The 19,605-nt window shown below is 47.2% G+C and overlaps 6 protein-coding genes across 6 annotated transcripts; 2 read left to right on the top strand and 4 right to left on the bottom strand.

The window, feature by feature from the left end:
- Nucleotides 1-488: 488 nt before the first annotated feature.
- On the bottom strand, nt 489-1,433 carry PGRI_061860 (PLP-dependent cysteine synthase family protein; the record flags this gene model as incomplete). The annotated part of the gene is made up of 1 exon (XM_040793900.1): nt 489-1,433. One exon carries the CDS (start codon nt 1,431-1,433, stop codon nt 489-491), a length of 945 nt encoding a protein of 314 aa, XP_040648755.1.
- A 4,997-nt stretch (nt 1,434-6,430) lies between these two features.
- PGRI_061850 (fungal specific transcription factor domain-containing protein) lies at nt 6,431-7,978 on the top strand (the record flags this gene model as incomplete). Its single annotated transcript, XM_040793899.1, has 1 exon — nt 6,431-7,978. One exon carries the CDS (start codon nt 6,431-6,433, stop codon nt 7,976-7,978), a length of 1,548 nt encoding a protein of 515 aa, XP_040648754.1.
- Nucleotides 7,979-9,776: 1,798 nt separating this feature from the next.
- PGRI_061840 (uncharacterized protein) lies at nt 9,777-11,768 on the bottom strand (the record flags this gene model as incomplete). The annotated part of the gene is made up of 4 exons (XM_040793898.1): nt 9,777-11,058; nt 11,103-11,314; nt 11,359-11,457; nt 11,649-11,768. The coding sequence occupies 4 exons, from the start codon at nt 11,766-11,768 to the stop codon at nt 9,777-9,779; spliced, it is 1,713 nt and encodes a 570-aa protein (XP_040648753.1).
- A 1,417-nt stretch (nt 11,769-13,185) lies between these two features.
- PGRI_061830 (NAD-dependent epimerase/dehydratase) lies at nt 13,186-14,217 on the bottom strand (the record flags this gene model as incomplete). Its single annotated transcript, XM_040793897.1, has 2 exons — nt 13,186-13,748; nt 13,806-14,217. The coding sequence occupies 2 exons, from the start codon at nt 14,215-14,217 to the stop codon at nt 13,186-13,188; spliced, it is 975 nt and encodes a 324-aa protein (XP_040648752.1).
- Nucleotides 14,218-14,831: 614 nt separating this feature from the next.
- Nucleotides 14,832-16,004, top strand: PGRI_061820 (alpha/beta hydrolase; the record flags this gene model as incomplete). Its single annotated transcript, XM_040793896.1, has 1 exon — nt 14,832-16,004. One exon carries the CDS (start codon nt 14,832-14,834, stop codon nt 16,002-16,004), a length of 1,173 nt encoding a protein of 390 aa, XP_040648751.1.
- Nucleotides 16,005-17,736: 1,732 nt separating this feature from the next.
- Nucleotides 17,737-19,367, bottom strand: PGRI_061810 (sugar transporter family protein; the record flags this gene model as incomplete). Its single annotated transcript, XM_040793895.1, has 3 exons — nt 17,737-18,390; nt 18,440-19,114; nt 19,188-19,367. 3 exons carry the CDS (start codon nt 19,365-19,367, stop codon nt 17,737-17,739), a joined length of 1,509 nt encoding a protein of 502 aa, XP_040648750.1.
- Between the last annotated feature and the right edge of the window lie 238 nt (nt 19,368-19,605).

Genomic DNA, 19,605 nt, shown 5'->3' with positions numbered 1-19,605 from the left:
CAATCCAGTAATATAGATACAGGTCTAACCTTAATGCATGCGTAGTGCGTATCAGGATCACAGAACCATACCATCAAAACAGGTGCTCCAACACAGATAATTGTGAGGCACGGGCTTGATACGATTAGATAAAGCATTACGATACGTTTATTAGCGCATGACTGGTGAGCTCAAACGGCAAGGTTCGGCCTGGCACTACGAAGCGCACACCCAGTTGATCAGACTTGTTAGTCTCCGATATGTTACAATATTCAAAAATTGTCCTACATTTCCCACTGCGTTCTGCTATAGTATCCAATCAAATCCGACAGAAAGCCGTCCCCACCTATGCTTTGGAGAAAGCATGAACTCCGACACTCGGCACTTGGATAACAATCAAAGCCTTGATTCTCGACAAACAGAACGAAGTATAGCATTCTAGATGTTCTATTCTTGATTTAATTACATCAGAAGGAAAAATAAATCGAGGCAGGATACCCATTCTTCCATTATTTATCGGCAAACAAGCTTCCATTCAAGTATTTGAGCCCCGTGTCTGCTGCAACAGTGACGACCCTTTTACCAGGGCCAAGCTGTTTAGCCAGTTTGATCGCGGCCACAACATTGAGGCCAGTTGATGTCCCAGCCAACAATCCTTCTTCCGTGGCGAGGCGCCGGCACATGCTCCGACCTTCTTCCTCGGAGATTGCAAGTGCTTCGTCGTACAACTGTCGATCAAGGTGTGGCGGAATATATCCGATGCCAATACCTTCCACGCTGTGAGGACCAGGGCGATTCTCAGTGATCGTAGGCGAAGACGCTGGTTCAACAACAGCGATATGGGTCCCTGTCCACTTTGATTTCAGAACCCGTGCCACACCCATGACCATACCGGCAGTGCCAACAGCGCCACAAAATGCATCGATTCCCTGGGGAAATTGCTCAACTAGCTCGTGGCCAATAGTCTCGTATCCAATCAGAGAATCTTTGTTGATGAACTGGTTGGTGAAGTAATAATTATCGGCTTTGGCAACCTCTTCCGCGCGTTGTATCATAGAAGGGATGAGAGTCGGGGTAATAGTCCCACTCGGACTGTGAACTAGATCGAGTAACGCACCAAAGGCGCTCATAGTTCGCAGCTTCTCAACCGCAAAAGCATTGGATGAGACGACATGGAATTGATAGCCTTTTACCGCGCATAGAAAAGCTAGTGAGGAGCCTGTGCTTCCGCCTGTAGCCTCCACGACCGTCATGCCTGGTCTCAGATCTCCTCGACGTTCAGCCTCTTCGATCATTGACTTCGCCATGCGATCTTTGTATGAACCAGTTGGGTTGACAGATTCAATTTTCAGAAAGATTTGGGCGCAATGGTCGGGCACGACATGACGAAGGCGTACCACTGGGGTGTTCCCGATCAACATCAAGGAGGTAGAAACTGGAGGACGAGCAGGCATGGCGTGCTAGTCAGGAACGCGCTCCCAAGTCGTACGAGCGGAATCGATGACAACAACAGAGAGATAATCTTGGGGAATACCGACCCATTAAATACAAGGTGAAATCAGTTGGGCATCAACTTCGGGGAAAGTGAGGGGAAAATCAAAAGCCGCTTCTGGGAGAGCATATCATGTGGGACCTTGAGTTCGCGACGAAGTGAGAGGATAGCAAATTGCTGCTGTGGGCCCAGGATGTAGAACGGCTTATAATCCCTCATGTTGCTTGATGCTTTCTATACTGATTATGCCATCCTTGGAAGTAATGGTGCTATAAGATCCCTTAGTAATTAGCAAGGGATCTTTCCAATAAAATATGTTATCCAATGTCAGAGATAAACCTGTTTAGGAAACTTTTTTTCGAAATCTACTGTCCAATTACCCTGCCTACATTTCGTGAACATGTTCTTATATGGTGTATGTCTAATTCGCCTTTGGGTAATTGCCACTGACTTGCAGAATGAATTCTTTCTTACCCAGTCCTGGCTATCTGTGACCATAGCTTTGCATTAGTTTCCGAGACCTTTAATACATACGTAACGATACAGGGCTTTACATACTGATACCGGCCGTAAACAACCTCCGAACCTTCTCCCAATTTCTGAAACCCGTTTAAAATACGAGTTCCCAGGTAGCCGGAGAAAATCAACGCCAAGGTGGGCTGGATATCTAAATTGAGATTTATATCGACCCACTTGGTCCCCGGACAGTGCCCGACTCGGTCCCCGACACACCAGATGCAGTTGTTTCACAAATGTTATCAGATCTTGCATACAATACTGCTTACAAGAAGGATAGTCGAAAACTACTATCGTCGAATTCTAATTGATGGAAACAAGAAATCGGATAATACCTTTCTGCCTAGTTGGCAATGTTCTTTTTCATTCCCTTCGAATGACGGGCTTCAAATACCCAAGATTCGGTTTTTTGGCAGCCTGAATGATATTCAATGGGATATTCAAATTGTTGAACTATGACTGAAGCTGCCATGGGAGGCCTACGAGGTGGGGTGGCCGCCTTTTGCGTATGGCATTTGTAAAGGGGTTTGCGTCTATTGAACTCACTCTTTTCAACCGTATTTTGAAGATGCCCGACTCAGTGTAAGAAAATGTAAAAGAAGGAAAGAGGAGAGGGACTATCAATCAACCTCACCTCTAACTTGACAACGTTCTAGATTATCTCGAAGTTTTTACATAACGAAATATATTGTACAGCCCTCGCTCTGTGAAAGCTTCAAGCATGAAAATTTCCATATTCAAGGCCATTACGAAGGAAATATGTACATAACTCAAACAATATCCCAATCTATTCATCAACAACCTTCTTTGATGGATCTGTTCAACAGGAAGGTAAAAGTGACAATTGTCTTGCCAATGGCACAAAGGAGAATAGTAAATGAAGAGCCCACAGCAGTCTGCGCAAATGTTCCAGCAAAGCAGCCGGCCGTTAACATCAGCAGAAACATGACCCGTCGATTCCTTTGGCGATTCCTGAGGCTCAGCAAGCGTGGATCTATTACAATGTCTACAAACGCCGCAGTAGCCATCGCAGTAGTAATATCCGTCACTTTCAAAGACCGACCGAGAGCGACTTGTGCCCCTGAAGAAAATGCCAGCAGAAAAATCACACTCAAAGCTGTTGGGCTGTTTTGGTGGGTACTGCAAATGTGTTGAATTACAGCCGCGGCATAGACCAGGGCTGTCTGAAGAGCACTGCTCGTAATTAACCAAAGTCGCTTTCGGGCGCCGAAGAAATTCCCAATCTGTCCCACGACCAATCCACCTACAACGAATGCCCCAAGACTCATGCCCACGTGAGACATGCTATATTCAATGACTTTTGGTTGTGCGGCACCGATGGCGAGAAAAAGCATGTTTCCAGTCTGATTAGATGCGAAACATCCATAATCCATCCAAGAAGCAGCATCTTGAATGCCAGTAGCAAATGATAGAAGCACTAGCTGGCTCTCTAGCAAAAGATCCTCTTTGATATTTTCCATCAAGTAATGCCACAATTTCGACATTTGCTTAGGCTCCTTTGTCACGTACGCAGTGGGAAGAGTGGAAGTATCGTATCCTGCAAAACAATTTAACAATCTGGGGTACTGCATATAGTCAAATGGCCTCGTACCTGAGTCTCTCATTTTTGTTTCTTAGGTTATAGATATTGAATTCGAAGTAAAGGAAAGTGTAAATCCTGGTTACTGTCTCAGCATGATATTAAATTATAATTCTTGCCAGTACGGTCATCTCAGTGGGGATAAAACGATGGTGTATAATATGCGAATGCGTAGGGTAAGTCTTTCATTTCAGTCTAATAATGCCATTGACTAGTATTATGGGATTTGTATGGTTGGATGTCAGATGAACGCAAATTTTGGATCGCCGAACCTGCCCGGGAATTGAAATTTGGAACACAATCCAGAACATTCTTTGAACCGCAGCGACAGATTTTAGTCCGAATCATACATAGTATGCAGCTATCAGACTATTTTCGAAGAATTGATTCCCGAACGGAATCACTCAAGTCCTTTGTCGTCAGGAGCTACCTAGGCAAGTCGCAGACTGAGTCCTTGTTGAATTCGAGACGCAATTATATGTCTATGGCTCGCTGGGAGGCCAAAAGGAGAAAGACACACGAATAACATCAGACTCTGTATCCCCTTCAACAATGATAGGTACCGAAACCATTTGTTTTACACATTTCTCAAAACATGACGTGAGAATAAGTTTTACCCCAACTTGAGGGTCATACCAAAAATTCCAAGCGAACCAAGTGTGACAAAGACAGGCCCCCAGATTGAAGGGACATATCGTCCTAACAATAGATTTCTCCGAGTGGAAATATACCGGGCTAGTGAATACCCAAATGACCAAATACTGATGACCTGACATACGCGGCTAGCGACGTGATCATTCGCGTACTCAAGAACAAATGGTGTGTTCTCTGTCTGTCTGTTTGATAAAGTTCTTTCGGAGTTGGTTTCCGATGATGTTTTGGAAGCTGCGGCTGTCTTATCGCGCTGTTGTCGGTTGAAGATGTTGTCGATGATATCGAGTCGAGCGAGAGCTAGTGACATAGCCGCAAAGGCTAGCCCAAAACGGTTCCAAGATAGAAAAGTTCGTTCGTTAGCCTGGTGATCGCGTAGTTCCGATCCGTTGTTGGCTACCGGTCGAGGCAATAAACGGCGGAATAGGTGACGGTTCATTCTGATCTGTGTGTGGTTTGTATGGGGACAAATTTGAAGATTGAAATCAATGAACTGGAAGTTATTTGTGGTCAATTCTCGAAGGGTCCGCGAGGAAAGTTCATCTGAAAACAGCCGAGGGGGCTAGATCCGTATTCTGGGGAATTCGTCAGTTAGAAATACCCCTTGGCACTTGGCATGACAAGCCGGCCGAGAAGAGAAGCTAATGCACGCCACCAGTATTATATGGTATTATTTCAAAGAAATACAGTTAATATTCATACTAGAAATTAACTATTACTAATAAATGGTATTAGTATTACTGCCAAGATAATTGGTATGCATACATTAGCTCCCGTTCTCGGGCTGTTGTGGGTCTGGAGATCCACTCTGGTTTGACGATGTTCGCATCGGCTTAATCGGGGTTCGGTGCGGGTCTCGGGGATTCTCCCAAACGCCGTGCCATTGTATTTCGAACACCGAACAAATCAAGCTGAACATAACCTAATACCGAATAAAGTCATTTGTATATTTCTCATAGTTCACACTATACCAGCACTCTTATATAGGATCTTTCATCTGAAGAAAAAGAAAGCGAACGAGATAATCTTGTATAAGGCAAGACTATCTATAGGAGATCTGCCAGTATACGGAACTAATGAATGGGCCATATAAGAGTCATTCCATTATTAATTTGAAACGGCGATTCATCGTGTATGGCCGGACCATCTGCCATATTGCCCTATGTAAAGCGATAACGAACTTCGGGAGTTAGGTGATTGATGTCATTGTTCTCAAGCTACATATACCTTTATAATCTCTCAACATGCAGATGTGGTAGTTGGTGGACATGTTTGATTTACAGGTATTTTCAGCGGAATCAAATATCACAAGATTTGTGCAGCCAATTCCAAGAGGTCCCTATGAATGAAGCCATTACTAATTTCCTAATTCTTCATATATTTGCTCTTCTCAGGTGCACTGGGTCAGAACTTCCTGCAATCCAAACATCAGTCCTAGCTTCCCAACTGTACTCGTTGAAACAGCGCAGGGAAGACGGCACTATGGAATTGTTGTGAATCGTTCAAATTGGCAACATAGGGCTCTATGGATCCTTTAGAACCCAACTCAAGATATCCATACCGAATACTCATCGCTGGACCTTCTATAGAAATTAAATTATTTGCTCCTTAGGTGTTTACACAAAATGCACTTACCAAACAGGTCGAAATATCTTCTCCAATTTGACGGTTTTGGCAGCCCTCGGCGCCTCGGGGACTAACCCCGATCAATCCCCGAAGCCCTGAACAGCTTTGACTTTATTGGGTCGCTCGACAAAAGTGGCGTCCATGTGGTTTTCTTTCCTTTGGAAAGTGGTAAAGAAACCTACTGGCGAGCGAGAGTTTCTTTACATATTTTCCAGCGCCTAGAGGACTAACTACAACTTCGACTTCAAGAAATGAATTCCTTAAAGCTTGGCAACCGCATAAGATTTTTCCTCTAATTCAAGGCCTTTCTCGCAAGGACCATGTTGATTCCACCATCTACGAATCCAAGAACACGTCCTTCATCGCTTGCCTGCACAGAATGCCGAAAACACCACGTCAAGTGTGACGGCAAGAAGCCCACTTGTTCCAGATGTGCAACTGCTCGATCTACTTGTATCTTTCTTCCCTCCCGCCGAGGCGGGCGGCGAAGGCTGGATAACAATGTTCGTGCGACACCCAATACATACATAAGTACAAGTCCTCAGAGTCAAGTCATCTCTGGACTAATGAGCGAGGAGACGGCAATCGGTGAAGACATCAACCACCAGTTCTTAGATATGGATCATTCAAATGGTCTTCTAGCTTGTGGGAACTCATCCGGATCAATTGTCCCTGAGGGTCGACTCGTTCGTCTGTTCTATGAGAATTTTCACTCAGCTCATCCAATCCTCGTCCCTGCTGCACTTTACGAGAAATGGAACTATCCGCCTTGCCTGCATCAGGTTGTCAAATTCATAGGGAGTCACTACTCCATGGTACTTGACAATGATGTATTGAACGAATCTACCTCGCTGCTCCTTAATCAAACCACAGAGAGAACATCTCAGATGGTTCAGGCTCATCTTCTATATTCAATTATAATGCGTGCTCGCAATGAGACATCTAAGGCAGAGTCTTCTCTGACCCAGGCAATCGATATTGCCATTGAGCTTGGAATGCACCGAGAAGACTTCGCCACCGCATTTTCTGGCGGTAGAGAGCACGAGGCAGAAAGCCTGCGACGGACATGGTGGGAGCTCTTCATTTGGGAAGCCTACATGGCCACATTGAATAAAAAGAGCATTCTACGCTGCAGCGATATTTTTTCTGACGTTTGGTTACCATGTGAGGAGTCAGCCTATACATCTCTTCAAGCTATTCCACAGCCTCATTCTCTCGCCTCTTTTAGGACGAGGATATTCACAGAGGATGAGGAGATTACCAATTATTCATCGTTTGCCTATCGCATTGAAGCTGTTCGCATTCTCGCCCGTGTCTTGGTTCTCAACAGTCTACCCGAAACACATCATGATCACTTGCAAGCTGTCGCAAACACCCTCGTCAGCTGGTTACACCACCTTCCGCAACAAAAGATCGATATCATCGACATGTATGGAAACATCGACGAGATGCTGTTCCAAGCCTATTTCACAATCCACTATGCTGCTATGCTACTACATTTGCCCCGTGGTAATCTTCGACCAAGATTTCCGGACTCAATGTTCTCAATCTGCCCTGTCACCCTGTTCCGGCTCTCGCCATCTCTGACGCGCCATGTACACGACGTGAAAACCATTGAAGCCTCTAAGAATCTGTCTAATCTCTTATCTGTGCGCTCTAGCGCACAAAGCTACAGTCCTCTTGTTGTCTTTGGCTCACTACTATGTGGCCTCGTTCAGCTTACTGCCATCGATAGGCATGGGCCAGATTGTTATGATCATCATCAAAACCGGATAGTTCTCGTTCTTGGATGTCTCAAGCTTCTCAGGTCCAATTGGCCTTTAGCGCAAGAGGCCTTCTCTCATCTCAGGAACTCCGTTGCTCAGCGGGCAACAATTACCTCGGAGTATTCGCCGTTTGAGAGCAGACTTACGCCGCAAGGGAACCAAAGACCCAATACGGCTGCAATCGAGACTGCCATATCTCTTCCCACGGGAGACGATGTCATCAATGGCCAATTATCCTCAAGGCTCTTATCTGAATATCTTGATCCGATCTGCGGTGATTCGTTCCCGTTGTTTCACATACCCGATCCCGAGGGGTTTTCGGCCTCTCTGGGTCACCAATCTACCTAAGGATGAAATGTCATATAAAGGACGGAAGACAGATTAGTTCTGTACCGAAGGAGATTTTGAGTAGACGCAGAGGTGACAAAAGATCCAGATCAGTGAAAATTTCATGGGCAACTGTTCGCCAAATAACGATTAAGCCTCGGTTTGCAAAGGCAAGGGCAGGAGAAGGTAAACACACCCTATACCAAGAAGGATACGTCGATTAGGTTCGAGGCGAACAGTGGAAGAGTATGCAAGCTTATCCTTGGCAGCATAAATGGCAGCGAGCATGATCTTCTTCTACGGCACCTTCTTTCGTTGGAGCTATCCAATCGACTTCTCCAGATAGTCAAAATGCATGTTGAAGATGTCGAACATTAGATAAGAGTCACATCCCTTTACTTCGACAGTGCGGTGGTGAGCTTGAAAAATGGCCGAGTAATCCACGGGAGGTAGTCAATCTAACGCCATTGCTCCTGGTCCAACAAAATGTGACTGCCCGTACTTCAAGCAGTACTGATAGACGAACTATAGCCGCATAGCACGACCAAGCATCAACAACGTTGAATTCCAACGTTTCCGAACATCTTGGATAGGTGCAAGCTTAGGTGCTTCAGTCTGGGGCTCGCAAAATTGTTCTCGGCGCTGAGAGCTGGCATTAAGAAAGATAGCCAAGCGCCAAACCTTCTACATGTTTAGTTGACTGAGCACCAGTGAAGTGGGGTTGACGTACTATATAAAGGCTATCAATGATCGCTGCTTGCTGCGGTCTATTGGGGGGAGACTGATTTTGCGGGTCGGACCAGTCTTTCTATACAACGCCATTTTTTGGGTCCTCTTTCATTTGCACAAGGAGCTATTTCAGACTAAGCTAAATGACATGGACAAGGCAAGGGACTTGAACAACTGTGATTTCCTCACCAAGGTTAAGCGATTGGATGGCGTCTTGGATGCTTTCATCAAGGTATTGTTGTTGGATACATTATCCGTGGTGATTGTCAGCGCTTTATCAGCAAATGATGCTTTTTGAGGAGATCCATGACAACTACCCTAAGGTTAATACTTGTATGATTCCCGTTCAGAGGCTCAGATCCAAGGAGCATCCCCCGATAGTCCCAGTGATCACCAACAAAAGTAGCCAGTGACCGCCATAAATGCCTACTAGAATGGAGAAGTCCAACAGTCTAGAGCAAGCGATATATTGGCCCCTTTTGGTAGCCTAAACAGAACTTCACGCTGACGGGTAGCAATGCTCGTATTGATTCAATGCTGTGCAGTCTGGACCAAGAAATTCTAGTCTTGAAGTCATACGTTGGGCCATCGTAATCAACTCGCAGAATCTAGCATGGCTCAGTAATCGAAATGGCAGTTGAGATTTGGTGAGAAACCGAATTTGTGTAGCTTCCCAGGAATCTTGCGAGATTGCCGACAAGCCCGAAGGGAACGATGCCTACATGGAACTTTGTTCATGCAGTTAGCGCGTGTTTCGAGTTGTGAATATCATTATATCGTGTCTGTTGTTGCATAAAGTCCTTGATACTTGCGCTCTTGACTTTCCTCTGGTATCCAGACCCTTTTGACATGCTTGACCATGGTAGTTGTCCTATTTCTAAGCTGTGCGCGAGATTTATAATTGGCACGGGCACCGACGGGTCGTAGTCTGAGAGGTGCTGTACATCCTCATTGCTTCGCGAACGGACTTCTTACTCCCTGAGAAAAGTTTGGCTTCCTACTTATGCTAGCTTGGTGCACGACAAATGATCGAGTTTCGGACGTATACAGCAGGTAATGAAGGTGAAATTTCGTTTCATTTACTCCTAGCTCAAGTTGACGGTGAGATATAATCATTGAAAAACTCTCCATCGTCAGTATAACCATGGATGACAAAACGTAATGACTGATTGGGCAGAAAGAATCCGTTTTCCTCGCAAGAATCTTCATGAACAAGGTGCATGGCAAAGACTTTGCGTCCGCGGGCATTCTCGGTATTCAGCATTTCTATTACCAAATCAAAAAGCAGCAAAGCCCCTGCAGAGTCTTCCATGCAAGGCCGAGCCATCCTGAGGCTAGGGACGAGATTTTGAGTGAGGTAGGTCAAGATATCAGCGTTGGGCCAGCGAAGACAAAGCAACTCCACAATCCATCCTATGTTCATGTTATACGTCTCCTCGTATAAGTATCGCGATGGATCCCATCCTTTCGCAATACCAAGGATCACCTTAGCCCACCGAGTTAACGGCAAAGTCATTTGACTAGTCTCCGCAAGAAGCAAATGCTTAAGTGTTTGACGGTCACAATAGATCTGCACCAAGGCATACATCGCGCAGGCAATTGCGTCTTCACGACTATCGAATGTGATAGGCAAAATGGCATCTTCTGAGTAGCTGAGGTCCGTTCGCTGGAATACTGGATGTCCAGTACATCGAAGGAACGCATTATAAAGCGAATTCGACTGAGCGAAGAGGAAATCGACGTATTGCCTAAGATCATCTAGCTTCCGGTAAACTTCGGACTCGCTATCATTGCATCCTGAAAGATAGCCTTCTCCATCTCCAGGGGTTGAAAGCTTCAGGCGAAATAATTCCAAATTATCGCAGCGGGACTGTGAGCATCTCTGAAGAAGGAGGATAGATGACACACGGATGGAATCTGCCATCGCGAGAAAGAGAAGTTCTTGTTGTGCGCAGATCCGGCGCGCAAGAAGGTCGAGCTCTCGGTTAGCAACTTGGCTGCGAGGTGTTGCATGCAACGGCCCTAAAATGAGAAACCCTTTTGCACGGATAAAAAGACTCGCACGCAATACCAGTCGGCCGTAAGGTGTTCCGGATAAAGCACGGTAGTGCCGAAGGATGAGGGACTCTAGCCCTCGTAAATGGCAGTAAGAGGTCCTGACGGTCCCAACTACATTTTCGAAGAGTATGAAGAAAATCACCGTAGCAAGGATATCCTCGATCTGGCTGGTGTCTTGCTTAACCAATTGAATCGCACGACTGAAGTAGTTCAGCGATTGAATAAAAAGTGGTGACAAGTCCTTTGACCGTGGCTTGCACGGATTTCCAAGGGTGTAAGCAAATCGAGCAGCAGAGAAGGCAACCGTAGCTTCCCTAAGAGCGGGCAAGTCTAACCCCTTTGACACAACCAGTCGTACGCTTTTAGGTAGAAAGTGATGATATGGGAAAAGTATTGGTGAAGAAAGAGTCCGTCGGAAACAGCGATTGCGGGCTTTCGAGGAATATTCAGTCCCGTAGAAGTGGGGGCCTTAATATACTCCGCCTGGGAGAAGCTCGCCAGAATCTGAAGTTGGCGGCCCCTGGTGGAAGTTGGATTCGGGAGTACGTCGTCTTCGTTTGTCGTGCCGTGCTGGGAACGTCGATGATTATGTAGTTTAGCGCGAGATACCTCACTGTAATCAAGATTCCGAGTATCAACTTGTGCTCTCCGCCCCAAATTGAAAGACGACTCTTGAAATCGAAGTGGAGGACTCCGAAAAAGGCAATGGATTCCTAGACGCGAACAGAGCCGACAGCTAGGTCTGTTCTCGTCACACTAATGTCGATGAAGTGTCATATCAGTAACTACTCGAACCGTCCGCGGGGTAGGCTTAACTTTTCGTTTTTTCTGTCTGCATGGGATGCATCCATTTCTGCTGCGGGTAATATTGGTCTTTCTATACCGAGGTGGTACAGGTTCGTACATGACTGACGGCAGAAAGGAAAGTGGCGCCTAGCGATACTGTGAGGTGTAATTTCAGTAACGTGATAATCTTCGAGTGGTCCCTCCCGGCCCTTGAAGCTAGTGTCTGAGGGTCTGTCATGATGAAGAGAGGTAGTGGAAACCGGCGAGCAGCCAGCACGCGGGTGCCGAAACTCTTGACTAATCTTGGGACCGCTCCAGGGCTCAGGTGCCAAAGCTTAACGTATTTTACTACCAAACCGCCACCATTAGCAAGTTCTTAGGAGGTTCCGCGCCGGACGGAGCAACAGTCCGACTGGAGCGGGTTCAATAAAGGTTCGTGCTAGCGCACCTGTTCTGCAAATCGAGTTAGCCTGGCTGATAATTAGGTAATGCCTGCCGAAAGTCCGACTGGAATGGGTTAAAAATTAGAGTTCGTGCTAGCGCATCTGCTCTGCAAATCGGGTTAGCCTGGCCGATAATTAGTTAATGCCGAAAGTCCGACGGGAACGGGTTAAATTAAGGTTCGTATTAGCGCACCTGTTCTGCAAATCGGGTTAGCCTAGCCAACAATGCCCTGGAACGACCTCAGGAAGTGGAAGGGGTTACTAACCCAGACCTGTGCAAACCTGACTATTAGCGCTGGCAGCTAACGCTGCGAGACAGCTATTTGTCGCGCCATGCTTCTCCCTCATACATCTTTGGCTTATTCCTGACCATATGCTCATTGCATCGTTTCAGGGCCACAGCGTGCGCAGCGCGCGTCACCAGTTGTTAAGGTCGAGGAAAGTGGTCTTTTCAAAATTTAACTACGCAGAATGGTTTAATTTCACCTGTGCCGTGATCCCTTCGTTTATACTAGAGATTCTCGACAGTCCGAGAATCCCGATTTCCAACTCCCCTTTTCCTATTCATGTAAGCAAGGACATCAGGGCTAACCTGTCCTCGCGTCCTCCGCTCTGTTCATCGTTTCTTCGACTAATCCAATTCAACTCATCTTTTTGGATTGGTTCCCCTTGGTTTATTAGCCTCGTATCTCAGACAAAATCTCAATAAAATTCGATGAGCTTACTTTTCACGCAATCCCTCCCATATATAGAACAATTTTGGCAGCATGACTTAAACCAGCCCAGTCATTCAGTTTCCCTACTAAAAGTGAAGCATATGGACCTCTAAATAAGGCTAGTCAGCAATACCGATTCGTCAAAATTGACCTTGCAAACGCTCTCGAAATGGTCGAAATTAGCGATCTGAATTGGCCCCTTGAACAGTTTGCCGGAATTGACCGTCAGGATTCGGTAACCAGTCCAGGTAAATTCTGGTAGCTAATTCAGCGGTGAATTGACGATCATATTGGGGCCTCTGGATTCACCCGAATTGATCAAACTCAAAGGCTGAATTGATCTCTAGTAATAATTGACCTGGTAATTCGCGAGTAGAAAATTTGAGCTGCATTGAACGCATAAACTAGCTGTAGCCCCACTGACTCTGTGCAAGTACAGTATCGCCGCATCAGCACCACTAACTAGCAGTCGCTACTCTATCTAACTGGATACGCACTATCCCCTCAACTCCAACTGCTGATCCAGAAGGTCCGCGACCTGCACCTCCATCCCCTGAAACTCAATCCCTAGCTCTCGGTGGGCCCTGGTCGTATCAACCTCGTAGCTTAACGTATCCAACGGAGGCAGCTTAATAGCAAGACCAGGATACCGACTTTTCACGAAATCATGCACCTCGTGCCACGGGCGCGCTTTAGACGAAAGAAGGTACGGCTGTACACCCTTGATAGAGGTACAGCTTCCCGTAAGGGCGCTGACATGCGCCGAGGCGACATCGCTAACGTGTACTCCGAGGAATTGCTTCCCAAAGGGAGTGTCTGACATAAGTGTTTGGAAGAGCATCCCGTTGCTACCGGATAGTTCTTCGGCAGTTTCTTGAACGAGGCTGCGGCCGAAGACGAGGACGGGATGAATGGTCACCACATCAAAGGACGGGTTGTTGGTTGCCACAAAGTCGATCACGGCCTTGTGGGCGGCGATTTTGCTCGCGTGGTATTGGCCTATTGGTGAGAGGGCAGCGGGACTTTCCGCGTCGAATGTGAAGTCGAAGTCGTTGTCCTCTTGATAATGTTAGTGGGTTCGCACTCTTAGAATCAATAGGCAGCCAGGAGAGGTACCTGTCACAACTGCGCCATCCGCGGGGGGTGTTAACGGTATGATGGACAGAATCGAGGCCGTGATGACCACCTTCCGAATACTCGGAACCTTCACTGCTGACTCCAGTACCGAGACTGTCCCCTTTACAGCAGGGGTAAGCAGATCCGACTCCCCCGAGCCAGCTATGGGTGAAGCCACGTGAATTACGTAGTCTACACCTTGGAGAGCTTCGTCAAAGCCGCCTGGTGCGGTGATATCGGGGAGCACGGCGAAGGATAGTTTCTCGTCATATTTCGAGAAAATCCGGCGAAGCTTGTCGGCTTGCTCAGGGCGACGGACGACGAGGTGGACATTGTAGCCGGCTTCCAGTGTCCGAAGGACGACCTGAGAGCCGATAAAGCCTGTAGCTCCGGTAATTAAGACAAGAGACATCGTGGGAGTTGTTTGGTACAGTGGAAGTCAGTTCAGTGTTCTACTTATATAGTGCATACTGGGCAAAAAACGCTGATAAATCAAGGTCGAAAGAAACTATTTGGATGACGTCTAATTACCGATTGATAATTCTTATAAATGCCCAACCTCTGAGGTCTAGTCGTATCATAGTCTGCTTCTTTTTAAGTTTTCGGGGACGGACCTCGGGAGATACTAACTACATACCTTGGTAGTTACCTAACTAAGCTTACTTACAAAGCGACCCGCCCTGCCCACTTACCTACCTGGTAGGTAACTAATTGACTAACTACCTATGTAGGTAACCTTGGAATTCCCAGGTGATGAATAATGCTTTGTAATGAGAGAGCCACTGACATAGATGACCAAGCTGGTCATGGTCATTCCCTACATCTTCCTCTCGATCCACAGCAGCTCTGATCCACGGAAATTAGAAAACGATCCAAACCTTAACAGCCGGGGATCTATACGACCAAATGAAGCGGAAATTTGTTTTCATGCTCGGAGGGAGCAGGCGTCTCAAAATCTATAAAAGCTGCTTTGCATATCACCTTGTCCATGGGCCTCATTCCTCAAGCTGGAACATCTAGGACACCATGCTCAAATTTCAGTATATGAAGTTGGCACTATGCACTCTCTTCATCTCGTCATCACTCAGCAAACTCTGGGATAGCCCTGCTAATTGCTCGGATCTCGTCATTCCCATGCGTGTCTCTTCTTGGAACCGTCAAGTTGAAGACTCGGTCCTCACCAATGGCAGCTCGGTGATCACCCTGGTGTCCGAGCTGGCGCTGTCATTCAACAGCTCAACTTGGGCCTACGAGTCCACTGCGCTGAATATCAGCGCCCGCTACTGCGAGCCAATAGGCCCCTCCCCCCGTCGAGACGCAATTCAACTGCTCGTGCACGGCATCACGTACAGCAAGGATTACTGGTCTGCCCTGGGAATATCGGGCGTCCAGTCGCGGCTTTACTCCTGGGTAGACTTCGCTACCCGAAGAGGGTACGCCACGCTGTCTATCGATCGTGCTGGTGACGGCGCTTCCTCCCGCCCCAATCCATTCCACACCGACCAAATTCCTCTGCATGCAGCGGTGGCCAACCAGATCGCCACGCAGCTAAAGCGGGGACAGATTATCCGCGGACGGTCGTTTGAAAAGGTCATTTATGTCGGCCATTCGCTCGGGTCTATAATTGGCGTCGACCTGGCTGCCACGTACCCCGATGCCGTCGATGCCCTGGTGCTTACGGGGTACGCCGCCGCCGAGTCGGCCTCGCCGCTCATCTTGGAAACCGGGCTCCTGCCGGCAAAGGAGGCACTTCCGGCCAGATTCGGCAGCGTAGATGACGGATATTTGGTAACGTCGTCCCTGTCTGGCAGACAAAAGGCGTTTTACGGCCGCAATGGCACCTTTGACCCCCAGGTGTCTTCGCTCGACTTTGACATCCAACAGACGGTTTCTGTAGGGGAAATGGCCACGGCCAGCCTGGCAAAGGTTGCCACCAACTATTCCGGACCCGTGACGGTGATTACGGGTGATCAAGACGCGACCTTTTGCTTTGTCAATGAGACCTCGGATGGCTCAGGGCCGGGCGGCGAATGTGGACAGGGGAAGACCTCAGGCCCCGCCCGTGTGTCGTCTCTGTTTCCTGCTGCCGCCAACTTTTCAGTCACCGTGCTCGACAATATCGGACACTGCATTAATCTCCATTACAAGGCGATTGTAGCGTATGCGGTGGCGCATGATTGGATGGACGAACACGTGTGATAATACGGAGAATCAAATCATCAATACCTAGGTACTTATGAGAACTATGGAGCGGTAAGTTACCACCTAGAAAGTGTTATACTGAGTAACTCGCTTTCCTTTATGTTTTGTATTATAAACTGTTATCCTTGGCATCAGAGTTACCGTAACACCGTGTACCTTAGCCATCTCTGCGATATTTCAACTTGCCTCATGATATTCGTTCTTTCTTCAATCAACCTTTGGCATTCAACTTTGAAGATTGGTTCCGCTTGGCCCTACTCTTTATCTTATTTGCCTATAGATATTACTAGCCTATACTGTCTCAGCTTGCTCCGACATTTCTTTTGCTTGGTTCTATAAAACTCTAGAGTTTGATTGTGGACCCATGTTCCGAGAAGGCGTACGGATATCTCCATATGATGGGAAAGGATTTGGATTGACACACTCCCAAAGGGTAAGTGAAATGCCTAAAAGTACTAACTGGTCTCTTACAATATTGATGTATTCAGCCAAAGCAGGGCGATTTAAAGGATAACTAATAGACCGAAATGAAGCAACTTGATTAGCCAATACAGAAAGCTATACTATTTTTTGAAATAACCCTTAGCTTTGCAACTCCTCTTCATCCGGCATAACCTCCCGCTTTTAATACAGTTACAACTTCATGAAAGCCTTTAGGTCCTAACACTTTTTAGAATCCTGTATGTCCCCTGAGTGCAGTTCATTGGTAAATATTTGTGAGCTCAAGATTTTTTAAGAGAGTGATCTGTCTACCTTTAAGTTACATCTCCAGAATAAGGATTGCAATACGTAAAGTTGGGGTAACTAGTTCAGGTACGCAATTCCAGTATATGTTACAGGAATAAATCTGACACCACATCGAATCCACCGCGTTGCACACCGAGCTGCCCGGTCTGCAGAGAGTACAGCAGACCCCATGGAGTGAAACAAGGACGGAACGACATGGCGGTAAACAATATCAGGATCATCGAAGTAGGAACGAGCGTGCGGCAGGAATCTTCGTTTCGACAAAGAACAACGTTGAAGTGATGCAATCCCCCAGGATGGATGAAGCTCAGCTTCACTGCCAATTTACCATACCTCCGGAAGAGTTAGGCAGGCGGCATTGGTAATTCTGCACTTCTTGAATAATTCCACAAGCCGGACAACTGAATCACAATTTGCTTCAACTGCATCCTGGCCCTTCGAGCCGTTCTGTGTACCTCCAGGACTAATATGCTCTTCTTACTATTCCACCGAGACTCCTACAGTTTGTGACACCTCACAGTAGAGGTAGGTACTACTAACTCCTCTATATCCTACTGTCACAGACATTGTCACGAGGGAAATGAAGATATTCTCCAACCCTAAGACTGGCTTGCGTGCCAGAATGAGCACTATCAATTAAGCAGATTCGGATCCTTGGCGTAACAGCCCATCTACTATTGTGCACCAAACCTGTTGAGCGATAGTCGCTAATCTTTGAAAACTTACAGGGCAACAGAGTTTGGAAACATGTGAGAGCAAAGCGCACTGTTGTCCACAACCTATAACCTTAAGCAAGCAAGAACAAAGCGAGTCGTTGAAAGCCAAATTATTACATGTCCAATAATCACACTACAATTGTGTCTTCCACATGTCCCCAAAAAATCCAAGTTACTAAAAGCCTATACGAAACAATCAAACAATCATCAGTCATCGCCTTGTATCCCGAGTCCATACATCACACCAGGTCTTTTTCCTAGCAAGTCTATGGCACAATTGAACTTCTAGCCTTTTCAGGATCATCCCCCAAGTCCTCCTCCTTGGTGTTAAGGCCACGGTGAGCAGCAACCTCCTGGAGATCCGCATCATGCTCAGCGTCGAAGTTACGACCCAAACGCTCCGGCCCAGCAATTGTGACCAGAATAACATAAGCATAGACACATCCCATGAAGATGCAGATAACCTTGCCGTACTCGTATCGGTGGGGGGCCTTTTTCGTCGGAGGCAGAGGGAAGCGTTCACCGATAGTTGATTCAATCGTCGAGCTAGCAGAGGAGACCAGATTTCCGAGCTGGTAAGCAGTACCGACGGCAAAGGTACGGATAGGTCCTGGTGATAGCTCCATCAGATGAATAGGGATAACACCCCAAGCACCCTGTACCATGAACTGCTCGAAATATGCTGCGGCAATGACATTCTTGTTTTCGACAAATGTGTAGGGGTAGAGAAGGGCGCCGCCGATGGTTGAGATGACAATGATAGAGAATCGACGACCGAAGATCTGACTAGCCCAGCCGCATAATACGCCACCTGACAAAGCGCCCAGGTTGGCGACGACTTGTGTGACGGTAACCGCATTCTTGGAGAATTTGAATTGGTTCTCCAACATTGTCGGGTAAAGATCCTGAGATCCGTGCGACTAGTCCCCATGTTAGCTTCTTGACTCGAATAGCAAGTAGTACACATACCATGAAGTTAAACCCAGACATAAGCAGAACAAGGTATACGAGCAACAGCCAATGGCGCTTCAGTGCGACCTTCCCTTCTGACATGAACGACGCCGCGACACCTCCGCGCATTTCCTGTCGCGCTTCCTGGCGCCGACGGAAAGTCTCGGTTTCACCTAGGAACAACCGGAAAATAATAATCAAGACTGGTGGACCGGCCGCGAACCAGTACAGCGGTCGCCAGCCATGTGGGGTCGTATTGACGAGACCTCTGGCGAAAGCCGTAGCTAACAAATATCCAAAAGCGTAACCTTGCTGTAAGAGTCCTGAAATGATACCGCGGGCTTCGGGTGGGCAATCCTCCAGAGCGGTAGCAGCCGCATTACCGTATAAGCCGCCCATGGCAATTCCAAATAAGGCGCGACAGGCCAGGAACTGTTTATAAGTTTGGCAGAAACCAGCGCCGAGCTCGAGGACCACGAAAAGCAGCTGGTTGACGATGAAGGGCCATTTACGGCCCCATCGATCGGAGGCAATTCCGAAGGTGATTGCGCCGACGGATCGCAGCATCAGCACTAGGGTAATTCCCCATGTGATGTCAGTGACGGATTTATCGAATGTTTCGGCAAGTTCAGAGGCAGTGAGTGAGACGGTAAAAAAGTCGAACGCATCCCAGGACCAGCCTAGGAATGCAACCTGTAGGGTTAGGTTGGTTAGACAGAGGTTTTTATTTTTCTTGTCCGTCAGCGCTACAGGGATGTCGACATACCGCGAAATTAAGCCATTGGGCTGTGTTTAGCAGTGTCAGTGCCTTGAAGGGGTTGGGGGCTGGGTTCATCGGAGGGACGAGAGATGAAATACGAGTTGAGATGTAGCGGCCTATACTCATATGCTCCTCGACATCTGGCGAGGGTGTCGCCCCATACTGAGGCTTTGCCTCATCTGCCATGTCTGCTGAGAATTCTGGAGCACCTTTGAATAGGAAAGAAAAGTCTGATTCTGGCGCGGAGTCCGAAGGAGGAGAAATAAGATAGATCAGAAGCCAAACAAGGGGGTCAGCGTAGCCCTAAATACGACGGAAACCATTCTCCTTCTCCCCTCTCTATGGTTACCATATCTAGTGGACATGCCGAGGATAAGGAATCAAGTGACCGACATCTGTGGTCCCGAACGCATCAGATGCGATC

The sequence above is a fragment of the Penicillium griseofulvum genome (assembly GCF_001561935.1).
Source record: "Penicillium griseofulvum strain PG3 chromosome Unknown contig_95, whole genome shotgun sequence".
NCBI classification, from domain to species: Eukaryota; Fungi; Ascomycota; class Eurotiomycetes; order Eurotiales; family Aspergillaceae; genus Penicillium; species Penicillium griseofulvum.
Note: the sequence above shows the minus strand (reverse complement) of the source record. Positions and strands in the feature narration are given on the sequence as shown.